This window comes from Ursus americanus, chromosome 10 (genome assembly GCF_024610735.1).
Source record: "Ursus americanus isolate L20-20 chromosome 10, mUrsAme1.1.p, whole genome shotgun sequence".
Lineage (NCBI taxonomy): Eukaryota > Metazoa > Chordata > Mammalia > Carnivora > Ursidae > Ursus > Ursus americanus.
This window is the reverse complement of record NC_142136.1, coordinates 32,333,280-32,359,678: the sequence shown is the minus strand read 5'-3', so window position 1 is coordinate 32,359,678 and position 26,399 is coordinate 32,333,280. Positions and strand designations below refer to the sequence as shown.

Genomic DNA, 26,399 nt, shown 5'->3' with positions numbered 1-26,399 from the left:
TGATTTCATCTTGTTTCATTTTTTCCTCTCTTCCCCTATGATCCTCTGCCTTGTTTCTTAAATTCCATCTATCAGTGAGATTATATGATAATTGTCTTTCTCTGATTGACTTATTTTGCTTAGCATAATACCCTCTAGTTCCATCCATGTCATTGCAAATGGCAAGATTTCTTTTTGAAGGCTGCCTAATATTCCTCTGTGTGTGTGTGTGTGTGTGTGTGTGTGTGTGTGTGTATACATACACCACATCTTCTTTATCCATTCATCTGTTGGTGGACATCTGGGCTCTTTCCATAGTTTGGCTATTGTGGACAATGCTGCCATAAACATTGGGGTGCAGCTGCCCCTACAGAGCACTGCATTTGTATCTTTGGGGTAAATACCCAGAGCGGTCTGTGTTTTAATGGCTTTGTCACTTCTCCTCCAACACAAGGCATAGGATTTCTGTTTTAGGTGTTGCTGATGCTATCTGGCTCTAGAGAACTCTTTGAGAACTGCTGGTCTATATCACTGTTTCCTAAACTTACTATACAAAGAAATCACCCAGGGAACCTTAGAAATGACTGACGTCTGCATGCCACTCCCAGAGAATTTGGACTCAGGTGCAGAGTGGAACCTGGGCACTAGGGCATTTTCAAAGCTCTGCAGCCATTTTGAGACCACTAACCATACTGAACTGCTTTTGCTGTTTCTCCCAAACCACAAAGCTTTCTTTTTCTGCACCAAATCACTTATTTTCTCCCTCTCACCTTTCCTTTCCTTACCTGACTGGCTGGTATTTGCTTTTCACAACATGGTGCAGGTATCACTTCCTGCCAGAGGTTTTCTCTGAAGGCTGAGTTGGGGATAAGGGCCTCTGCCATGTACCTGTGGTAACCAGAGCAGTTGTCCCACTGTGTTCCATTTTATTTCTTCTGACCTGTCTTCCTCAGAGAATTATAGTCTTTTTGAGTGTGGGAAGCCAGCCATATACACACCATGTCCTTCCTTGTATCTTAACAAAACCTGGCACAAAAAAAGGGGACTCATTTAAGCATTTGTTGAATAAATGCACTAGGGCAGGAATCGTATCTTCTACTTTCTTGGTGATTATCATCGCTCCTCAAAAAATACTTCCTGGATTTTTTATCATTGCTTCTTAAAGTAACTTGTTTCATTGAAAAGCCCCCAAATAAAACCAGAAAAATGTTATAAATATAGGAAAATGAGGGGAAAATAAAACTAGGGAAACTTGGATAATGCCATCGATTAACTGCTGTGTGAGGGCTGCACATTGTGTAAACTGGGTGGTTTTTCACTGGGGCCCGGATGTGGGTTCTGACTAAGACTGGATTACCTGATGACTATATACAGTATCGGTGTGGTTAAGAGCCTGGGTTGGGGGCAGACAATTCCAGATGTGCCACGTACTCATTGTGTGTCTCTCCTCAGCTCTTTGACTTCCTCCAGCCTCAGGGTCCTTACCTCTAAGGAGTGCGTAGTAATGTCTACCTCACAGGGATACGTAAGGCTTCAATGACACGATATTTTCCAGGCATGTAGCACAATGCTTGGCACCTAATCAGTGCTCCACGTGTGGAAGTAAAAGCTAATAGAGTACTTCTAAATTCTATTTACACTTGTGAGTAGAGTTTGGTGTCAAACTCTTTGTTGTTTTTTGGTGTCTTTGTTGATCAAATTATTCTCAAAATATCAGCTTGGTCTCCTTGGGTTCTTTGCATTTTATGTTTAACTCCTGATTATCCAGGAGCGAAAACTGCCTCACGCCTACTCCTCCACCGGCATTCCTACAAACCTTTGCTCTTATAGACACCAGCTTCACTTCTCTCTCCAGAACAATAGGTGCATTGCAAAGTAATGAAAACCCGCAAAAGATGGTCAGCAGGAGCAGAAGGATGGGGGAGCTAATTTGTGGGTAACTGGCTCACAAGCAACAAATTATTGATTCTAATCGAAAGTCCCAGGATGTCAACCTCCCCAGCAGACACCAACCTGTGCAAGAGGAAAGGAGCCGAGCAATTTCCCTGCAGGTTGAGTGTAGCCCTCGGCTATAAAATAGAGCCCTTGTGTGCTGAGTGCTGAACGAGGGTACATTAAGACAAGAAATGTTCATTTATAGGCATCAATAAAGTGAAAGCATAAGCTGTAGGAACAGAATTGAGCTGGTCAAGGACAGCTAATTCCTGCAAATACCTTGTTACTCATTGAATGTAAATGACCTACTGCTGCATTTTATCATGTTTACACAGTGATACTTTGTGGAGGCTGCTTCCAGGTTTATGTGTATTTTTGATCTGGGAAAGTCCAGGGCTTATTCACTCCTATGTTGAATAAAAGGTCACTGGTAAAAATCAGGAACTAATCTAAAACAAGAGAGGGATGGCAAGTTTTGGCAAGCGTGTACCAACATATTTCAATATTCTTTTTTAAAAAACTCCATTGTCTCGAAACAAGAAATGGCTTCTCATATTGCAAATAAAGGAGCAGATATTTCAATGAGGTAAGCGACAACAACAAAAAAGCAAGACCTCAAATGGTGCCCTCCACGGGGAAGTAAGTACCTCGGCATGGATGTGGAGGATAAAATGGAGTGAAATCAGGAGAAAAGGAGCAGAACCTCAAACTTTGGGCATCATATTTTATTAAATTCTCTACCATCCTATGAAGCTGTTACTGTGCGTTATCCCCACTTTACAGGTAAAGAACCTGAAGACCAGCAAGCCTGATTTATTGGCCTAAGACACACAGCTAGGAAGGCTTAGGTTTGTCACGAAGCTTGGGTCTATCAGCCTGGTCGCATCCTGAGCGTTCCTCTCTGTTGTGAATATATTTTTATTTCTTGGGGAAAAAAAAAATGTTGTGGGCATGTGTGTGTTTTCTTTATTCATCGTACCCCTCAACACCTGCAGTAAAGAGTTCATCAGCACATGGGGTCTAGACAAGAGTTGGAGTTCTAGGTCTGTCTACTAGTCGTGTGACCTTTGACAAATTTGTTAAATTTTGTGAATGTCAGTTGCCTTATGTATAAAATGGGATAATATTAGGAGCAAGATTGTAGAACAGATAAAAATAACAACCATGCGAAGCCCCGAGCAGAGCTAGGCATATGATAAATGTCCAAGAAATGTTAACTATTGCTTGTAAGTGGGTTCTGTGCGCAAGGCTTCGGGTAAGGTGCTTATAGAGGATAACAGTTGAAAAAGACTATTGTCCTTGAGGAAATTGGTCAGAAAATAGAGGGAACTTGCCTTTGGATATAGCCTAGTGGTCTTGTTAATAAAGAGAAGAGACATTTGAGAGGACTGGAATCTGTATGCTGAGTAAACGTGGGTGTTACATATCTGAAAAAAATCATCACTTTCCATGGAATGTTTACAGCATTAAAATTCATCCCATTGAATTTCAGATCATTAATATTATCACACGGAAATTCTTTTTTAAGGATGGAGACAAAAATTTTGTCTCCCAAATGACAGACACAGAGTGGTCTGAGAAAGTTAAGAAGGACAATGAGTGAATTTATTTATAAATTCATGAATGTGAATTTACTCTGCATATACAAGAATAAATATATATATGGGATAGATAGATAAATAGATAAAATATGTAATCTAAAATCTGTTTTGTGATGCAACATTTCTAATGTCAATATTCCTGGCAAGGCATTAGCAAATTAAAAAATTTTTTTATTAATCCTTTTGCTGCCTTGACCTGTTCTCAACCACACCCCTGAGAGACATTCAGTTCTTCTAGAGGAAAGAACAAAAGGTCACAGAAAAAAAAAAAAAAGTACTCTACAATTCTCCAAACCTATGCTTTTGCATTTCTAGTCTCTTTCCCATTAGCTTTAAAAAAGAGGAAAAAAAAGGCATTTGGTCACAGTCTTCAATTGAATAAAAGACTGAGTAGTGAAAACTTCTATCAAAATAGGTTTGATTTGCCCAGAACCCTCAAATAAAAGATATACCTTCAATAAAGCAATTTGTAGGAAACTTCTTTTCTGAACATTTTCCATCCAGGTATTACGTGGAATAATCCACTTGGGTATTAGATTATGGGGACACTGGTGGACAAATGTGTATTTTGACAATTCCTCCTACTCGACGGCAAGTACGCAGTTGACTAACATGTCCTCTTCTTCTTAGGCCGGATTTCCCTGAGCAAAACCATAAACTAGGTAAAGATTATTTTCCAGGACTCTTATCTCTACCTCACAAATCTTTGTACACTCTTCCCTTTACACCTTGCCACTTCTGTAATTCCCAAGTACCTCGAGCAACCACGACCGGCATCACAGAAAGAGCACAATCCCGTGAGGACAGTGTTTGTACTATTTTCATTCTTCCTCTTCACTCAGACCTGCTCTTCCACATACATTTAAAGACTCCTTCATACTAAGGTGTGACTGTTGATAAGGCCACCACTTTTGCCCTTCCTGGCGTATTTAGTAAGTGATAAGAAGCCTTAGGGCAAATAAATGAGGTCTGATGTGTCATTTCAAACACTAAGTGCGCAGATATGAAATGTATTTACTGGGGAGGTGGGCTAGCGGGGGGTTTTTTGGTTGAGCCACAGCAAAGCAGCTGCTAATCCGTGTGTGCTTAAGGCAGGTACTGTCTCATACTTGGTAGTTAGGCTCTTCTTTGTTTCAACTTTTAAAACCCACACTCACAAAGAAAAATATCTCCTTCCCCTTCCTGGAGAGGGCAGGGAGACGGCCCCAAACTCCACGGAAGGCCAGGATGATGACAGGATCTCTGCTTTAGATCTGATTGAGAACCTGCGAGCCCTACGGGCAGGGTGTTCTCAGACAGAGGGACTGAGCCACTGTGCGCTCACTCACTGGCGTTCACAGAGCCCCCAAGTGACTCCTGCTGGTTTGGGGAGGCAACATAGAAGGGTGGAGAGTGGCAGGAGCTAATCCTCCTGAAATTTCCCTCCTGTGGGGTAAAGCAGAAACCCCTTCCCTCTGTGGAGCTGAGGAGCCAGGAATGGCAACAAATCCCTTCCTGAAGGCCAGCTTTAGGACAGTCTCTGCCCTGTGCACTTCGCCGATGTTATCCTGCGTGTGCCCGGCAGGGAAGGAGGTGGTGTTACGGCCCCCAAGGTGAAGATGTGTCTCCTGAGGCGAGCAGCTTGCAGGCCGTGTTCTGCTGGTAAACAGAATAACCAGTATCTAAACACAGTTTGTTGCGGCCTTAAAGCAAATGCTCTTTCACTGGGCTAACGTTTTAAATATCTTCAACCTTCTGTAACAAAGACGAAGGCTATAGCTTTACCAATGTATTTTATCAAAAGTTTCTTTTTTAACCTCTATCGTTGAGACATTCGCCGTTACAACCTTCTACCTAGATCCTTGGGCACAAACAGAGAAGAATCCGCTACCAAGTTTGGTAGACAGTTTTTGTTTTTTTTTCTCTCTCTCTCATCATAAACCCCAAAATGCCATGACTACACCATTTATCAACAACCGACTGAGGCCACTCGCAACGTTCCTTACACGGACATCAAACATGTCCTATTTGTGACTTGATGCCAACAGGCCGATGGCATTACCTTAAATCTGAGGTCGAGGAATCTCTCATCGATAATATATTCAAAAGAAGTAAGACTAGAAGAAATATGATGGGAGAGTCCTTTCGTTGATAAGGAAGTGAAGAGATACAAACGCCAGCGCCTCATGAAGCTTTATGGAGCAGTTAACCTTGAGACTTGGTAAAGATCAAACTGCAACTTCTGGTTAGCAGGTTTATAGAGCTTTACAAATACCTTGGTTTCACTATTTGTGCTTTTATCTACTTCTGGACTTTATTACTGCTCTCTGTCCAGTGATAGTCTTTATATACACAGAATGCCAGGAGATTAAACAATGAAAAGAAGTCAAAAGGTTTCCTTTGTTATCTTTAATGTCTTCAGGTTTTAATAGCGAGGCACACCTTCCACCAGTTAGAGATCCACCAAAAATGCCACCCGTCTCCCCTGCAAGGGTGACAAGTATTTCACAAGTCACAGTCCCCAGAGAAAGGCAAAGAAACCGTCATAGTAGTAGCTCTCCAGGGTCATGGTGGAAAACAACTAGCCCGTAATTAGCAATTCATTCCCATGCACAAAATCTAAAAAAATACCTCATGTGATGCAGTTGACATATTGGTACATAAATACATCACAGTTACACGTCGTAAAAGAGGGACTATTGTTTTGGTTTGATGTGAATAATGGCAGCCACATCAATGTAGAAGATGAATTTTTAAAAAGGAAATGCAAAATCTTTAGGCCCCATCTGGGCTGAAAGATTCCAGTATTACAGAAGCCTTCACAAAAGACAGGAAATGACAATTTTAGAGTAAAACACACGGATATTGGAAGAAGAAAGAAGACAACAGTTAATGGTGTGAGGAGGCGGCCTGTTCTTGCTCGCCTTGGCTGTGAGGAAGTACTGTGTAAGCTCAAGCCTTCTGCTCCTGAGGCGCCTTCGATCACAGGGGCAAGTTACCCAGCCCTGCGAATGCGACGACTTCAGGGAAGTCAAGATTTCTGACTAGAAAATAAGCTTCTCATCTACAATTCTACCCACTCAGCAAGAGCTATAGTCAACACATTCTTTTTTACTTGAAGAAAACTATTTTCTGATTGCAGTGAATTTTGTATACCAGCTGTCATTCTGAGTTTCAAACTTCTTTATTATATAATATGTTTTTAAAACCCACTCATAAGCAAATAATCAAACGAAAACTATTTTTTTAAAGATTTTGAAGTCATCTCACACCCCATGTGGGGCTCGAGCTCACAACCCCAGGATCAAGAGTCACATGCCCCACCAACAGAGCCAGCCAGGTGCCCTGAAAGCTATTTCTAAATAAAGACTCGTATACCAGGGATAGTATCAATTTCGGGTTTTCCACATGTGAATTGTCTTGAACATTTTCTTTGGAAAGATGAAGAAGTACTGAAGTAACAGAAATAAAAAGACTTTTCTTATTGTCATAAGACTGTGTGGATTGAAATCATGAAAAGAAAATCGAATGCTAACAAGTGTGGGCACTAGCAGACAGTCTGAGCAGAAACTTTCAGGTAAATTTGTACCCTGTAATTTTAACAATTTGTGAACTTTTGACAATATTGTCTACCCATAAAGTGCTTTGACATGTTGATAAAAGTCCATTTTCTAATTTAAAAAAAATTCATATTTTACCATAAACAATATATATAGGGAAGTTCCAGTGAAAGATTACAGAATACATTTGATAAGTCTCCTACTGATGTTAATTTTGATGTGAATAATTTTAAATTATTAGTTATTTTATTATGCTCTTTCTTTAAGAAAATCAAATATATTTGTGTGTGTGTGTGTACATGCATGTGTAAGAGAGTGCATTTAAAACATGATTTAATTTCCAAAAAAATTTACCAGAACATTCATCTTTAGAAATAAAAATATCACTCACCCTCTACTACCTACATAATAAAGACCAAATTCCAGAATTTAGTCTTTATAGTCCTCTGTGATCTAGTTCAAAAGTACATTTTCAATTTCATTGTTTCTATTCTCCTTGTTAAGATCCTTTCTATACATTGGATCATTTATGTAGCCATCAAATATATATTGAGTGCTGGCTCACCATGTGCCAGGCTCTATGGATTCAAGACAAATAAAGTACAATTTCTGCTCTCAAGCAGCTCACAGCCTAGCTAAGAAGAAGATATGTAACCAGCTATTTGCAACATTATAAGTGCAATATTCAATGCATGTCGAAGGCACAAGAGGAAATCCTATAGTCACGTCCTAGCCGGATAGGAAATAGATTCAGAGAAGATTATGTAGGGGAAGTAATGAGTACATTAGAATTCACTAAATAGACACACAGAAATAATGCTCTAGGCTAGGGTGACATGCATGCAGGCATGAAATTTTGAGATAAGAATGTAGGTCTATTCCAGATGTTTGACTGTTGCTAGAACACAGAGTGCAGGGGTTCACCATCTCCCCAATACCATCCATCTATTCAGTTCTTTGTTCATGGCTCCTTCCGCCATTTCTGCAGGTTGGAGTGAATAATGTTGGTTGTTCCCGGGAACCTAATGACTTTGACATGACCTTAGACTAGAGTTTGTCAACCTCAGCACTCCTGACAGTTTAGACAGATGAATCCTTTGTTATGGGGGACTGTCCTGAGCACTGTTGGATGTTTAGTAGTATTCTGGGATTCTACCCACTGGACCAGCAGCACCCCTTGTCCCAGTCATGACAATCAGAAATGTCTCCAGTCATGACAAATGTCACTCCGTGGGGCAAATCGTGCCCCCGTTGAGAACCACTGTCTTAGACCTATGTGTTCACATGGTCACTTTAATATCGGCAAGAGTTATAACCTTACTTGATAGGAATGATTATAAGAAAAAAAAATCCATCATATCCCGAAGTCTTCAGGACTATATGGGTATAATGAAGTGTGGAAAGACTCAAATAAGTAGAATTACATTGGGAGTGTATATGTGTATAGATGGGTATGTACGGACTTCCCTGAGAATATGGAAAAATTAGATAATAAAAAAAAATTAGCCTAGAGATGTGACGTACATAACCACACAGTTAATCACTCTTGCTAAGTTATAGATTTCTTATTCTACATTATAAATAGAGCTCCATGCTTATAACCCAATAGGTTTCCCACCCGTGTTACTACTGTATCAGTATCTCAAAGGAGATCTCTAGTTTATGCAACTTCAACCATCTGAGAAGGTAATCCCCAAACTATTTGAAATGTTCTAATTGTTTCCTTTTAAACCCAAGACAGTTTATGATAAAGTATAGAAATATTTGAGAATCATAATCATGGTGTTAGTATTTTTGTGTAAGAAATTAATGCATAGGGGCGCCAGCATGCCTCAGTCGGTTAAGCATTTGTCTTTGGCTCAGGTCATGATCCCAGGGTCCTGGGATGGAGTCTGGAGTCCCACATTGGGCTCCTGGCTCAGTGGGGAGTCTGCTTCTCCCTCTACCCTTTCCCCCATTAAGGATTTCTCTCTCACTCTCTCTCTCAAATAAATAAATAATATCTTTTTTAAAAATTGTGCATATTTGACACATGTAATAACTAAGAGAATAACTAATGGAGTATGTCCTGCTAGAAGCTAACCTTATGAATCTAATTGGAAATATGTAACTTAAGCAATGACTTAATTTTTTTAAATTTTAAGTTGACATCATATAACATTTATATGCAAAATCAGAACATTTAGAGAATTTAAGAATCACCATATCTAAAGTTTAATAGATTTATGAAAATATTTAGTTCTTGGGGCTTGTTGTTCATCCATTAAAGTTCTTAAAATAGAAAGCATATATATTGAATTTATCAATTCACGTTTTAATGTTCAAAGGGTTTTAATTGCTTTGAGCATCTTACAAACAAGTGTTACATTTGCTAGATTTATAAATACAATAATATTATTTGGATGTTGAAGAACTAAGCTTTGGAATCTTTACTTCAGTAATTATATATTTATTTTAAAAATGAAATAACTTCTGCAGGGTCTCTTTTAAGACTTTAAACTCAACCTTAAGGGCCCAAAAAAACCTCAAGGCTATAACAAAACCCACATAGAAGGATAAAGTAACCTTTTGTAATGGTGAACAAATTTCACATTACCAACCATGGGAGAAACGTGCCCCCATATCCCTCCTATGCAATGCACTAAGGAGTTTACATTACCCGTGTAGTGTTCCTGCTAACAAATGTTTAATCTGAATCTAATCATTAGGAAACAAATCTTAATTCAAGGACACATTCAAAACAACTGGTCTACATTCTTTGAAACTATCAAAGTCATGAAAGACCACCATCAAAACAAACAAGCAAAAAACTAAACTAACAAAAGCACCAATAAAGAAAAACAAAAAGAACAGGAAAAAAAGGGGGAAGGTGGAGAAGGCTAGTGATTCATGTGACTCTTGACTGGATCTGGGTCCCCAAACTAAAAATCTGTAAAGAACATAATGAAGACATTTTTACAACTCTGATGAGAAGATATCCTTGTTAAGGGACAGGTGCTGAAATATTCAGGGGGAGAAGTCTAAAAGACATCCACAATTTGCGCTCAAACAGTTAAGAAATGTGTACAGACAGTACGCTAGCTGACTCTAGCTGATGGGTACATGGATGTTCCCTGTTGTATTTCTGAGCTTTTCTGTAGGTTTTAAAATTTTCAAAACAAGCCATTGACTGAAAACCACAAGTCACATTGAACCCATTTAATTCCCCTACAAAACTCATGAGCCTCAGGAGAAGTTGACCCCAACCTGCGGCACGAGGGAACCGGCCTTGTCTAAGGGTTCCCTTGCCAAAGACTGGCTCAGGGCTGGGCTTGTTTCTGAATTGGGACCAATGAAACAGGAAGAGATGGTTGCTACAGCTTTTCCTTCCTGTTGCTGCTTCTGGGAGCAAGCCTCTCTTTTCCTCTGTTACGCTTGTACATGGGTATGAGGCCTGGGACTTTTGCAACCATCTCGCTGCCAGCCTGAAGTAGAAGCTGCCAGAAGGAACAAGGATGACAGAAGTTTCAGGGATAAATCGAGGCTGAAAAGATTACGGTACGTTTGGTCTTCCAGTTATGGAAATCAAATGACTTAAGCCTGTTGAAATACTACAGCCAAACACATCATCTGATACGAGCCTCATCCCTCATGAAATGACCTTCCTCTCTCCATTCCAAACCGTAACTGGCAGCAGAGTTTTCAAACTGTTTGGATGGGTCCTATACGAGAAAAGGTAAGACTGTTAGGTCGATGAGATGAGAACTAGTCTGAACAATCAAATAGAAGGAGGCATTAGTCAGGGTTCTCTTGAGAAACAAACCCAGCAGGGTGTGTGTGTGTGTGTGTGTGTGTGTGTGTGTGTGTGTGTGTGTGTATCTCTATATCTCTATCCTCTACATCTCTTATCTATAGATGGATTTATTTTAAGGAATTGGCTCACACAATTGCAGAGGTGTGGTAAGTCCAAAATATGATGGGAGTGGGCTGGCAGGCTAGGGATTTAGTGACTCAGGGAAGAACTGCAGTTCAAATCCAAAGGTATATGCTGCCAGAATTCCTTCTTTCTTCGGGGCAGGCAGTCTTGGTTCTATTAAGCACCTGTCTGATTGAAAGAAGCCCATCTACATTACGGAGGGTAATTTGCTTTACTCAAAATCCACTATTTAAATGTTAAATGTATCCAAAAACACACCTTCACAGAAACAACCCAAATAATGTTTGGCCAAATATCTGAGGACCATAGCCCAGCCAGTCTGACATATAAAATTAATCATCACAATGGATACACCGCTCAGTGTGAGAAATGAACACGCTGGGATTTGTCCTGGGAGATGCTGGGCAGGACAAAGGGAGAGAGATAGACCAGTTACCCAGAGGCTTTCAAACTTTACTTTTTACGTTGGGCCTCCTCACTCTCATGCCCATGTATACATAACAAAAACAAAAGCTACTCTTCATCTTCTCTGCTCTTTCTTCTCTTCCTTTCTCTTCCATTCCATCCCATTCCATCCTATCCCATATCGTCCCATTTCATTCTTTACCTAATTTTGGAAAATGTTCACCTTGACCCATTAAATGAATTTAATTGCCACTAGTGGGTCACAAAGCTTCAGTTTGCAAACAATAAACATACAGTTTACACATGCTTGTGTTTGTGTATGTAATCAAGGAAGAGGCTGACAGGACAGAAAGCACATCAGACCTTAAAATGACCCCGAAACCAAGAGACGGAGTTGATTCTGATAATGCAAGCAGCCCTGCCTCCTTTCCTCCCAGGGCTGCATACACCCTCAAGTTCACAGAAATCTTGGGGAGTGCTTTGGTATGGAATTGGGCATTGGAGCATCCACATGCTATATAGATATCAGGGAACATGGAGGCCCAGCTGATTACTTGTGTTACGGAAGCTATTTTGTCTACCTTTAGACCTCTGTGACACTGTAGCCAGTTCTGGTGGGCTAATCCATTTATGTTTTCTTTCTTTTTTTTTAGATTTTATTTGTTTATTTGACAGAGAGAGAAAAAGAGCACACAAGCTGGGGAGTGGGGCAGAGGGAGAAGCAGACTCCCCGCTGAGCAGGGAGCCAGATGAGGGACTAGATCCCAGGACCCTGGGATCATGGCCTGAGCCAAAGGCAAATGCTTAATTGACTGAGCCACCCAGGCGCCCCTCATTCATGTTTTCTACTATAGAAATTGTGTATTTATCTACCCTAGTAGGATGTAACCTACTTTTGGTTAGAGCTTATGTCTTAGGTATAAATTTTATGTCTTATATTAATTAGTATAATACCTACACAGACTAATAACTCAAATATGCACTTTTCCTTATTTTATGCATGTAAAAATTGTTACTAGTAAACATAATAACATTGATGTGTCATGCATGAGTGTCTGAACAAATAAACTTTATGAAATTTCCCAACCACTCCCCCATATTTTAGATATATTGACTATAACTTAAATGTTAATATATAGAATATTGTTATATATATTACATAAGAATCAACAATCAATGCCTAAGTGACTGTGTGGATTCACGTTAAACATATTACAAATCAATGGCTCCAAATCGGCAATGAAAGGTGAAGTAGGGTCCAGAGACCCTAGTTCAGCAACAACATGTACTGGCCACACAAACGTCAGCTTAAAGAGCCCTGAGGATGATCGACCATGTTAACCCTCATGGCCGCATCTACCGCCCGACTTGGTCTGTGATCAAGCCCAAGAGTTCAGAAGAGTCTGGGGCAGCAGCAAAGCCACTCTCAAGATGCTGGAACTGACCTGAATCTTTGGTGCAGTCTGAAAGCTTCAAGGGACATGGATATCACAGTCGCTCTTGGCACGGACCTGCAGGGCCTTGCAATCCTCTCCAGAGTAATGGATCCCAATATTCGCATAAACCGTAGCTATAATAAAAGGGGGCATCATGATGGCTATCCATGTGTTTAAGCAATTCTGGGACATTCCCGAGTGAACCTGTTTTTGGCATACCTGCTTGAGTCTAATATTGCTGATGTCATCATGGACTCATAAAACAGCTTCTCTTCTTCTCTTTCTCTCTCCCTCTCTCTCTGTTACACACACACACACACACACGAATTTAACACAGTGAAACTGTAAAAGAAAACAGATTATGTAAAAGTTGTTCCTGTACAAGGAAAATGTAATTTATTTCAGAAATAGATAATCACTCAAGTGTATGAGCTGTGTAGGCGTTCATTGGTGAATTTAGACTAAACAGGAAGTGATGTAAATTACACTTATTACACTGCTGGGAGAGAAATATATTAAATCCAGACGGCACTCAGACAAAGTACAAGGAACTCATTGTGTAGAAGGAAACCGTGCAACTTTGGTGGGAAGACAATGCACTATATAGTATGAAAGCCATCAGTGGCCATCTGGGACTAAAATCATTTTTTAGGGAGCATGATTTTGTTCTAGCACTGATACCTTTTTTCTTCTTTGATAAAGCCCCAAGGTATTCTAATCCTATGCACATTGCCATTTCTGTACTATTAACCATTTCATGCGGTTGTTTTGTAGTCATTATACTGGAGAGAGTAAGAAACAATGACACTATCAATATTTGGGCTAGAAATCTTAGCTAGATGAAACACCCAGAGTAAAGGAGAGGACGGAGGAAGTTACCGAATTATCTAGCACCCATATAATTTCGCCTATTGCTGAAGTACCCGGGAATCACTCGGAAAAAGAAATACTAGCAAATTAAGTTACCTTGAGAGTAAAACAGTATCATGTGATCTATTCCATGAGATTTGTCTCATCGGTCTATCTTTATGATAAAGTTTCCTGGGATGAACTGAAAAACAAACAAAAAACATAACTAGGGCGCTGGTTTGGCTGTTTGCATGGCTTAAAGAGGACTCTCAGAAAATCAGGCCAAAGACCAAAGACCATTTTGTTACAGTCTTACCCAAAATGAAGTAACTGAATACACTAGGTTCAGCCTTACAAGTTACTACCATGCTTCCTTCACCACAGCGTAGAACAAGATAGACCTTTCTAATTTATTGGCCTCTGCCTTAACAGAGTTTTTCTAACATGGCGTAACTAATATCTTCACAAATAATTTAGTAAAAATGTACTTACAGTTTATTGCCTCAGTTTAAAAAAAAAATCTTATAATCTTTTCATGAGTGATTTCTTTCGCAAAGTTGGGTTGTGATCGCCATGGAAGTACCAAGAAAGTTCTGACTGGGAGAGAAAAATCACTCCCCTGGGAGGGACCCCTTCAGAGTGCTCAAAACAGCCAGCTTTGGGAAAGTCAGAGCAATGGGTCACAGAGTCTCCGGCCTGAGGCAGAAGCAGCATGTTTGGATGGGGACAGGGTGGGACGTACGCCCCCGTGGCTCTCTGCACAGTGTCTTTGAGTGGAACAGAGGGATTTTGCAGAACTCCATGTTTATTTGGAAATGGATTTCTGTCAGTAGTAAAGTGAGCCCCAAATGATTTCAGTCTCTGATTTTCATGAGTTATTAAATTACACTATGGTTTGCAGAGTCTGAGATGAAAGGTAATATTTTGTTGGGTTTTTAAATATTTGCATGTACATATATAATCAAAGATATTTGTTGAATATTTCTATGATATTCAATGCTCTTAACTCTCTCTCCCACCTCAGCCCCTGTTCCTCACCTTCCATCCTGTTTCTAGCCCCTTAACCCATTGCCCTTTAGTGGCTAAGGACACCAATCCTGGAACCAGACTGATTGGGAAATTTACCTAAACTCAATGCCTCACTTTTTTTCTGGAAATATTAGGATACTAATGGTACCTAACTCAGAATTTTTCATAATGAATTAAAAGAAGCAGATATAATGCTTAGAATACTGCCTGGCATCTATGGAGTTTTATTGTTTTATTATTATTATTTTAATTATCACCTATCATCTATCACCTTTCTATATAATTGTTAGTAGTATTTACTACCATCCCAATTGTAGAATGGATTTTTCTAGTAGATCTTCAGTTGAAGGACACCATGCAGGAGGTACTTAAACAGATGCTTCAAGTGCTTATTTTAGCAATTATTCAAAAGATGTTCTACTCATTAACGGTCTTATTTTCAAAGCCTCATGATCCAGTTTTCCTAAAAATATACAGAAACAAACTAGCTTTGGCATGTGCTAGATGGATCATTCTATACCTAGCTGATACACAACATCTGAAAAAAATAATTGATTCAATTACAGAGATTCCATTTTCAGCTCTGAAAGGTAACTTTTTCATATCACTTTATATTTCTGGACCACTTTTTAGTTTTATATTCAGTAAAATATTAAGTTAGGAATCCTTCTTTAGGTGCTAGTTGTTATGAAATAAAAACCCTGTTCATTTTTGAGTATACAGTATATCTCGTTCTGTGTTTCAAATCACTATACACAAGTGGTAAAACTTTTCATAACAAAGGTTTAATTAGAATGGTTAATAACCATGATTTCCAAAGTGTCTGAGTCAGCCTTAGTAATAATTAGGGAGTTTTGTTCCATACAAAATGCTTTATTTAACCTTCATGCCTTCATTCAGATAATTATACAAATGCATACAGTTAAAGGTTTAAACTCTATTTCGGTTCACAGCTCAATTCATAGGAAAGTTGAATACAGAAAAGCAATGCACCAACAGAATATGTCTGAGACACCATTAAAAACGATAACACTTGTTCATTTAAATCTCTGAGAATAGACTGGAATAATCATCCTCTGAGAGAATCTCATTAGGAGGGTCTCCCTTTACATTATCATAGGGCAAAAAAAAAAAAAAATCACCATTTTACAGTAAAAGGAAAAAAGCTCTGAGTATATTTACAATACATACACTATACATAAATACAAGAACAACACTTACATAATATTAATAAACTTATAACAGGGGCTGCCTAAACACTACAGAGTATATAAATGCCGAGGAAACTAGTGGGAAATTAGATCTTTAGATAAGCTGGAGAAATAAATTCATTTGCAATTAAAACTCTGAACAGAAAACCAAATGAAGACCTAAGAAATGAACACCTTTGCTTGCCAGCATCATTGGGGGGGTTTTGTCCTTTAATGCATAGGACCTCCCATGGGCATTCTAACTCTCTGGGGTCAGAGACCCAAGAGTCTTCTGTGAAATGACATCTGTTAAGTGAATCAGACGCAGCACACCTATTCAATTTGCTCTTCAGGGGCTTTCGAGCCTAGAATAACTGTTTTGTAAACTAAAGGACGTTTTTGTATTTTTCCACAGATGGATCTTGTGATCCAGTCATCATGTATAATGAGCGAAGTGTCAAGGAAAAGGAAAAAAGATGCCTGCTTGATTTGGCCGAAGATGATATTTTTCTTTATTCCCATAATTTTTTTTTTCAAATACGAGAGATTTATTCAGAAGAACGTGACATTTGAACTGACCCCCACACGCCAAGAGCAGCGTCTAGACTACTACTAATTATAACTAAGTCATTTTAAGTGGCAGGTGGGTATCTTAAAGGTGGTCTGTTCTCATCGTTTCACAACACAGAAAGTTCTGAGTACATTCTTCAATGGACAAACACGAATTTGCTGGTTTCTCTTTTTTTAAAATGAGTATGTTATGATACACATAATTGCATTCTGATGCAGGATGACATAATACATAAGACGATGTTTTCAAGCTGGTTTTGTAAGTAGTTATCTCACATCCACAGAGAGTTGGTTTGCCGTGTGATGCAATGTGTCCCACATAGACATGGACGAAACAATACAGCCACCATTCTGGGGAGGGAAGGGGGATGGTGATTTTTTTTTTTTAATGGATTTTTAAACACGACAAATTGCGGACAGACAAGTTGATAGGAAAGAGCCTTGAATATAGGCACCAGTGCCCCAGTTCAACGGTACCCATCCAACGTAATGAAGTTTGAGGGACAAAGTGTATACTGCAGTCTGGATGTAATTACAAAATCCTGCAACGGGAAAACTAGAAACACAAGTAGGGCAAAAGCATTTTTCTACAATGTTTTATGCTGTAGCTTTGGAGCATGAAATTAGCAAAGGGAAGATGTTGGTGTGTCCCTAAAATGTCTTACTTTTGGATTACTTGAGCACTTTGACTAGAATTTGACCCAAATCCTACCGTCCTCTAGAACCCTCATTTCTCACCAAAAATGAATCTCTGTGAAAGTCTTGGTAGGGCTGCTTTGGAAAAAGCAAGGTAGTATTCACACAGTTACTGGTTCTTGCTTTGCACAAAGGGCAGACTCTGTTGTCTCAAAACATTTACGGGTTCTAGAGATGAAACCCAGAAGGAAAAAAAAAAGTCCTGATGTGACTATTGCCACTATTCATCTCTTTTCAACTCACTTCAAATTGTGGTTTGGTTGTTGAGAAACTGGTGCTTGTGAAACCCAGTTAACGGGGGAAGAGAGCCGCTTCCCGCAGTGGCTTGTGAGCACGGAACACTTGCTCTCAGCACGGAAGGGAATTTGTTTATACAGGTTTTATCTCTTCCCTCGGCCAAGGAACAGGGAGAAAGATCATAATTCAGGAGATTCATTTTCAGAAAAAAGAAACACCATGAGAAATGACATTCTCTTAATGTTTTCTAAGCCCCTTAGTATTTCCGTTGGTCAATATTGTCAGGGACCTTGTTCTACACAGAAAAGGGGTGGGGGTTGACTCCTCTGATGTTGGACAGCTTCTTACAGAAAATTCAATTAAACTAACAACAATACTATAAACAAAGTATTCATAAGACTATTTAAAACATTCCAAGGTGGTACTGTCAGGCGAGAAATCGGAAAAGGCATTGTCCGTTCTCCCTCCTTGCTCAGAATCTGAACGTTTGTGATCGCCACCCCAGAAACAGCCGCCAAGAGTGGGCTCTGTTAATAACGACTCGTTTGAGGGAGGTGAAAACTTCAAATGCAATTTGAGCAGATTCTAGAAGGTCTACCGGTGGAAAGGTTTTTACTATGCTTACAAAGAAATACATAGAATGGAGAAAACCCCCTCTGGCTAAAATGCCACCCAGTAGGGGAGAGTTTTAATGATTCTGGGTTCTCCGGGCCAAACATTTAGGAGGAAAGTGACAAGTTCAGGGATACTGGTTGTTACTGTTTGTTTATAATGATCCTTCATGCATGACTTTCCAGGAAAAGACCGATTTCAAATCTTAGCTACCACTGTCCTACCATGTGCTGTCTTGTGCTTGGAAAATAGGACTGCCCAGCCATAAAACAACTTCAGTTAGAGACAGGACAACTTGGCTGCTGGGAAGACACGTGCAATGTAGTGCAGGTAGAATACAGGCTTCAGAGCCAGACAAGCGTAGCTTTACCTTCCCACTCTGCTGTTCCCTTTTGTGTTAGCAGACAACTCAGCCAACTCTCTGGGCCTGTTTCCCAGCCATAAAATGTAAACCTGTTTATGCGTTAATGTGTCCAAAAGTGGCCTAGTAGAATGCTTGGTATAGAGTAAGGACTTAAGAAAGAATAGCTGTTGTTTTCATGGTTTGCTGAATTTTAGACCTTCCCATTTAGCACTTTCGGACACCTTGCGGAAAACAGCGCAGTCAGAAGACTTGACTGCGGTGAGATGAAAGGACCCAGCTGCTTTCCTTTGACACTTCATTGGTTCTCTTACACCTTATCCTGGCACATTTCCTTCTCCCTTTCATTCTTTCTGAAACTCAGAGAAGGAAACAGTAGATGGTTTCCTAGGCCTGCGGTCTGGTTCTGGAGAAATATGTAGATTGCTGTCCATCGTGGTCGTCTTCACTGTCTAAAGCCTGAGTGTTTAATCACAGTTACACTTTTTAAAATTGCTCTTACCAAATGTTTGGCTCTGAAGGAGTATAATTTTACTGATAGCCTCAATAGCTCGTTTGGGTGGATTTGTGCTCTGAGATGGTTAAGACTGGACAATTTCCAGGGCTCTTGTCTATTTGTATAATCTCATTGTGTATTTCTATTCATGACTCCACTTCTAGCAGTAAAATAATTAGAGGAAAAAGTAGGGAAGTTCTGAATGTAAGTCTGGTCATTTCCAGGACCAACTGCAAACCTCGGTTAAAGCTAGGCTTACTAAGTGTCAGCAGTCTTCAGTAGGCTTTTAGGGGAGAAATGGCTGTGTGGATATTTATTTCAAAATGGTTCTTGTATGGTAACAGAAAATATTAGGGAAAAAAGAAATGAAGAAATGTAAAGATGAATTTGTGCATTTGATCTTAGTGGACAAAACAAAGTAGAACAAACAAATCTTTCTAGTGTTTTGCTCTAAAAAAATTGGGCTTTTGTTAACTGAGCAAAACTTTTTGAGCCACGCACAGTGTTTTGCAAGTTTGGGGCAAATCCGTGAAGTTTTTATCTTAAAATTATAATTGCCATATGCCACAGTGTATGTTGAAGAGAACCTTAATGTTCAGATTTGCATTCTTACGTTCCGTAAATAAGATTAAATTAAGAAATACTAACATAAACAAGATTAGGCATATTTAAAAATCACAAAAGAATTTTTGTGGCTATGTGAACATATTCAATGTACTATGTGCATATATTTATTCTTTCTCTCACTCTGTGTGTGAGTGTGTGTTTCCCAAACGTGGAGGAAAAACCCAGTCTAATGAAGAATTATTGCTGTGTAAAAGTATAGGAATATCTCATTGGTCATAATGTCTATTGACAGGCACTTTCAGCTTTTAATTCATTTCTGAAAATGGGCATTAGCTTATTCCTATTGCCAGTACAGATTCATTTAACATGTGGCCATAACCATAGTACTTCATCTTATCAACATGTAGCTACTCTTAAAACTCTTCATTCCCTCTGGAATTAAACAAGAATAAACACCTTACTGTTGTTTTGTTTTTTTGTTCCGTTAAGAACTAGTTCATCGAGGAGGAAGATAATTGAGAAAAGAGAAGGACTGCTAGATGTTTCTCTTTAGCACAAGTAAAATCCTATGCAGCTATTTCCCCCTTTCCAGGCAAAGACATTTTGAATTTGGAATCAGTTGTTTACAACTTAAAATGACTTCACTGTGTTTTAAACCATCCTGGCTAAATTGAGACGAGTGGCCACTCCATTTTGTCAGAGCACAAGGAATGGGCTCTGCCAAAGCAGAACAGAGTTCCCATGGCAATATTGCTAATTGTAAGATATACAAGGCATATCTGAACAAGTTTCTTTTTTTTTATTGTGATGAAAACTAGAAGCTCTTTTTTCCCCCAACATACTTCATCAAACTATTTACAACCTCTGTAAAATTTGCGAGTTTGAAAATACTTTTCCACTATCACATATGTTTACGAATACAGCAAAATATTTTCACTCTATTTTTTTTAAAGATGCAGTATCCTCCTATTTCATTTTCTTATGAAAATCTGAATTCCTATTGCAACTGCACAGTATTCAGCACATGTAAAATACCAATGGACATGGGTTGCTAAACAGACGTTACTCTATAATGAAACTGTGAAAATATAGCATTTTTAAAATTTTTATGTACACTTCTTAACTATAAAATGCAGGCAAAGTCATATATAGCATCATAAGCTGATTCCCTAATAAGGTAAATAACTTACATTTCTAGACAGCATGGATTATTACAAATTCATTCTTTTAAAAAAGTTCTTTGTTGATATTTACTAGCTGCTGCATGGGCAGGCGTGAATGTGCTGGGGGGGCCTGTACAGGTAAGTGGAAGGCAGTGTGGGGATGAGTAGAAATGTATATGGAAGACATGACTTACCAAACCCCTTTGCTAAACGAAACCAAATCAAATCGAAAGACTTTTTTAATGAGATGCATTCCCTAGGAAAAAACTGGAGGAAGAGATTTGGTCAATGACGTTAGAGAATACATTTACCTCCTCAATTTACAGGCATTGAGTACAGAGCAAAATCGGAGACTGGACTATGGACTATGAGTATTAAGGCTTCCCGGGCCTAATATGATCCGTGAGAGTTCTCCCACGTTCAGTCCCTCACATGAAGACTAAAACTCAGCGTCTCGTGGGTGCTGGCATTCTTAACACTGCTTAAATTCTGTCAGTCCTCGCTCTACGGTGAAGACACCTTTATAACAACATCATGGCTACATTTCTAAGCAGTCATAACAACATAACAAAGGCGTATTAGTAGATCTGAAGGCCTCACCTCACCGGATTTATTCAATTGCAGCTTTGGTAAGTATAATAAATAAAGTACAGAATAAGGAATACTGCATCTTTATCCATATACATGTTGTCGTTCTGATGAACTGATTTCAAAGTGCAGAATTATATTTACGTTTAAAACACAAATGGCAAAATTTGAAGTTAAAAAAAGTTGTATAAAAAGGAACACAATCTTTGTGTAAGCTATTCCAAATTTCAACCACAAGGAGAATGGCCTTTCTCATCACCTAGAACTGGCATTTGTAAACACTGCAGCATCTTGTAAGTTCTTTCCCCCTCACACTCCTCTTCCTATTTTCCCCTTAACCTTTCAAGCGAATAAAAAGTGCTCTTCTTAAAAATGCAGTTTGTGTTACTGTTATTCCACTGCTCTTGAAAATAAATGTCCTATAGTGTTTTGTCGAAGTGATGCCAGGCAGTAGCATATTCTTTATGGGAAAGCCATGAGGAATTTTAGTCTAAACGTCTTAATAGAACTTAAGACAAGTGTTCAAGCAGGCTTCTCAGAGTCCACACGTAACTGACACGTCGGGGCTGGAGGTGGATGGGGAAGCGTGAGTCTGCTTCCGCACAACTTAAGATCGGAATATGGGGAGGGAATCTTACACAACCTCAGAGTGACTGGTAACTGTTCAAAGAACGCTCACTCGCGTGAACTCCGTCTCTACCGCGCACAGAGATCGTCAGGCCTACCGGCGCTTCTGCAGCCACCGCGGCCGTCCGCGGGGCAGATCTCAGACACGCACGCGCGCCCGACTGCCAGCTCAACAGCTCCCGAGTCAAAACCAGAGTGCTTCTAGTTGGGGGACGGACAAGTCCTGCGGATTCTGCGCCTTTTCGCGTGTTCGTCATCCACTACTGTGCTTTTTAAGAGAGGCTAGCATGCACACAGATGAAATGGAGGCGGCTTCTCCGTGCCTGAAGATATTCCTACCTAAAATCCTAATTCCTTCTCTCCGCAACCGCTTTCCTTTCCGTGGGGACACACCAGTAGAAAACTCACCAGGGAGAATTTGCTAGGTTCCAGGACAAGCCTCGGGTAAGTTTCAGTCCTGGGGTGAGATCAGCAACTCACTCACTGTTTGTGCTTAGATTTCTCTTTAGAAGTATCGAGCATGTCACGGGGCGGGGGGCGGCGTAACGCTGACAGGTTTTAGCGGTTGACTTACCATCTCAGTCTGGTTTCCACTTTCAGAGGGTGAGGAGAAAAAGCTCACTTCCCTGAACCTTTCCTGTGTGATCAGAGAGGAGCAGCCCATTTAGTTCTGTGCTAAATTTAAATCAAGCTGTCACTCAGGAAGCTCCCACTGCCTGTCAGTTCTATGAATTCTAAAAACCATTTCTACCTGTAACTCTCTCAAGACATCTCTGTGCAGAGAAGAGATCGGCCCATCTTATGAGGGCAGGCAGAATGGAATCAAGTCTACACTGCCCCTGGGCGATTCACCTACTGACTGCCAACCCGGTTCCAGGACCAGCAGGGAGGGCTGCACGGCTGTGCTGCCCGCTCCCCGTGTTCTTTGCCACTGACCAGGAACCAATGCTGGCGTGCAGCAAGAGACCCTTTTCTACCCCAAATGGTCACAGGCCATGAGAAGTAGGAATTGTATACAGTACAGATACAAAACTTTCCAGTTGGTAAAAAACCAAAAACCAAACCAAAACAAAAAACCCCACAAAAAAATAGTGCCTGGTGGGTAGTAGATTGTGTAGCAAAAGAAGTTAATTTATCAATAGAATCAAAGCCCTTGTTTGAGGGAAATTGCCTGATGAGTTTTTCAGACCTGGCAGAAAATGCAGAGCACATAGTTTTGAAGATAGAATTTGACCTGAACATCATTAGCTGTTGCTTGAACATTTAAAACAGTCCCTGCTAATACCATCCAACACAAATTGTCCTTGTTTCAATGTTTATCGCTCCTTGCTTCGTCAGAATAAGATTGTCTGACTTAGAAGATGATCCTAAAAAGGACAGTTGACCCACCGGAAACTATTTCAGAATGTTCAAAATGAGCTAGGAATATTGTGAGGTTAATTTGTGCAATTCCCCAAATCAAGTGTTTTAATTAAAATATATTGCAAAGGTCTATGCTGGCAACCTTTTATATCTAAGCTATAAAAAATCTTAACAACAACAACAACAACAAAAAACGTCACCAAGCCCCTTAGCCACATAAAGCTGAAAAAAAAAACAGCTTTTAGTGGAGAAAAAATATGATAGTTTTTCTGAAAGAATGCTAGTTGGTGATGTATTGCTTTGTTTACCGTATACTTCGCTAGTAGCAAGGCTCATAATTTTAAGGGGTTGACGGGACTGTCATCTCCCCTCACCCTCAGCACAGGATGAGTGGGTTCAACATGCCTGTCCATGCCAACGCAGAACCCCTGGGGTCTGATACAGTTTAGAAAAGGAAATCTGTATAGGAGAACCTAATGGAGAGTCACTTAGCCTTGGCTCTCCAAGTGAGGAAACTAGCACCATGTTAGGCTTTCCTCCGGGAGCACTCCCTTTCCACTGACTTGGTTCCAAGGAGAACTGACCCATTAACCCAAGGGTTAATTCCCTGCTATGCCTCCTTGGCCTTTCTGGTCACCAAATAACTGTTTTCAAACAAGAAAAGGGGAGCATAATCTTTAATTGTGGTACTCAACCAAGCAGGACAACAAACAGCAGAAAGATTACCTCAGTGCTGTCAATGTAACCAAGACCTCGAAAATGCTGGGGTGTTTTTTACAATCCCTTTAGTAAGTATGAAAATTGGTAACGTGAGTCCTCAGTGAAGTTATTGTAGGAAAGTCCTTTTATTCATTATTGCTTTTCTCCTCAAGAGGCGCATTATTCCATCTCTGCTTTGTCTGATTTTTCATGTTCACTGACTTTGCCTGGGCAGCCCCACCTCTTACCTTGGTGCCAGTGTGTCTAAGAAAGTTGTTGGTTTTTTTTTTCCCCCTGATTCCTTGTAATCAAATACTAGGGGCAGGAAGAGATGATGCCTAGGTGACAGAACACTGCGGTTTGAAGTGGGGCAGTAGTTTTTTTAGACAGGCTCTTCCTATTCAACTACAGAACACCTCTGTGCCGGTCCACGCCAGGGCAGACACCGGGACTACGCTCCACCTGAAATGTCGCTGCCCCTCTGCTCGAACAGATGAACAGAACAGAATCAAACAGAACAGAAACAATCAACGACAAACAAATGAAAGATTCAATGTCGGTTTTTCTTCAGGGCATGGCAGAATGACAAGTGGCGGGTGGCGCTATCTAGAATGCCGTCACACTATTGCCAAGGGCCGCCTGAGTGCCCCTTTCTTTTCAGGTCATGGAACTCTCCAACAGGCTGCTTCTTCTCTACTTTCATGCTGCTCGCTGGTAACAGATTGGATGTGTGTTCTATCTTACTGAGACAGTAACTAAAATTTCAGTAAAAAGAGGGGGAGGGGTGGGATGATGGGAGAAGAATCCCAACTGGACAGGTCCTGCTCTAGCCATCAGCTGGCGGCAGATGACCTTTAAGGGATCAATAACAAAATGTCTGACAGCTCAGAAAACGTACAAGCTACAAACATCTTGACACGGCAGAGCACACGGCACGGGAAACAATGCCTGTCTCTTCAGCGTTTGTGTCACGGATCTCCCAGGCCAGCGTGAAGACGTTTCTCGTGGAGTCGTGATGGGGGTTACCTTCAGACCAAAGGGAGAAGAGTTCCTTCTTTTTCCTGCTCTGGTTTCAGACATCGTGGGATGGTGATGCCCTTTGTGTTAACACTGTGGAGGGGATTCAGCCCTGCTGAATGGGGTGCCGCTAAGAGACCCAGCTCTTACGCCCAGCTGGACGGGGAGCATTCCTCACACCAGCATGTGCCTCCGGCGGTGCAGTGCCAAGTGATCCGACCGGGAAAAGCTGCGATCACAGTCCGCGCACTTGAATGGCTTCACTCCCGTGTGTTTGCGGTAATGCCTTGTCAGTTCGTCCGAGCGAGCGAACTTCCAGGTGCAGCCTTCCCAGGTACACTTGTAGGGTTTCTCTCCTGGAAGAAAAAGGGACACACGCTTTTGGTGCTCCGTCACTTTCCCATAATAACCAAGCCAGCACTATGTGTGGGGAAACTGTTGCTCTCAGCGGGTTTTCCATGTGGTCATCCTTGGTGGGGAAACCTTACCATCCCGCCAGCGGGCTGGGGGTCAGTCGGGTCGGGGGTGCGGGGGAGGGGGATGTTCCATCTCGTCTCTCCTGTTGTGACATCTCATCTGGCAGGTTAGTCAACACTTGCCTCCTCGATGACGGGGACATTACTTTTCGGTCAGAACATCAAAAGGCACAGACTGATCGCTACTGGATGTAATCACAAGCGCTCGAGTAAAAAGGCATTTTAGCTCTCTCCCTAGGCTGATCTGGCTCTAATGCTGCGACTCACAAAGAATTATAAAGGGTCACTAGTTATGTTTAGTTTCAATACTCCTCTCCAGATGTGCATCGCTTAGATGGTTTAAGGCTATTTTAGGACAAAACGTCCATTTATCAGTCATCGGGAATATGCACAAAATCTCATCGAAAGGTAAAGCATTCCACCACTCTCCAAAAATTAGGTATGAAGTACACGTCATTCATAAACATCTACTTTTTGCTTGTCTATTGTTGAAGAATCCTAGATAGCCTAAGAGTGTAAAGTTTAAATACTCTTTTCAGTGATTTAATTAGGGTGAGCCCTGAGGAATCATCAAGTTGGTTTTAGTGTTGAAACTCATGGTGAAAAGCCATCTGAAGAAGTACGTAATTTGACCGGGTCCTTCAGTCAACTTGTAAGGACAGTAAAATATGCAAAGGCTTTGCTGGGAAAAGATACACTATCCATTGTCCAAATGAACTCCCAGGGGGAGAGAGACAATGGTTGACCCAGGTGCGTTTTTTTTTTTTTCCCCCTGGCTCTCATTCAGAATGGATGCCCTGTCCCCATGCAACCCCACAAAAAGTGATCTCTCCTTCTGTTTCTTCCATCCAATAGTCAACAACAGGCGTCCTGGCCACACAGTCTTTGGTGAAAAGGGCCTAAATGGGGAAGGGAGCTTTTTGCAGGTTCCTATGCATAGAGTTGTAGGGTGAGTACTGTTAACCCCACTTTACAGATGAGAAAACTGAGGCTCAATCTAGTAAAGTAACTTGCCCAATGTTAGAAAAAAAAAAAAAGATGTATTTGGC

The 26,399-nt window shown here is 40.5% G+C and overlaps 1 protein-coding gene across 10 annotated transcripts in view; it reads right to left on the bottom strand.

Moving 5' to 3' along the window:
- Window positions 1–15,541: 15,541 nt before the first annotated feature.
- Window positions 15,542–26,399, bottom strand: part of KLF12 (KLF transcription factor 12) — a 420,803-nt gene continuing 409,945 nt past the window's right edge. For all 10 annotated transcript variants that reach the window (XM_087865095.1, XM_087865097.1, XM_045811080.2 and 7 more), the window contains one exon: window positions 15,542–25,230. In XM_087865095.1, the coding sequence (XP_087721221.1) occupies window positions 25,049–25,230 (182 nt within the window). In that variant the 3' untranslated portion in view covers window positions 15,542–25,048. The remainder of the gene's footprint in view (window positions 25,231–26,399) is intronic.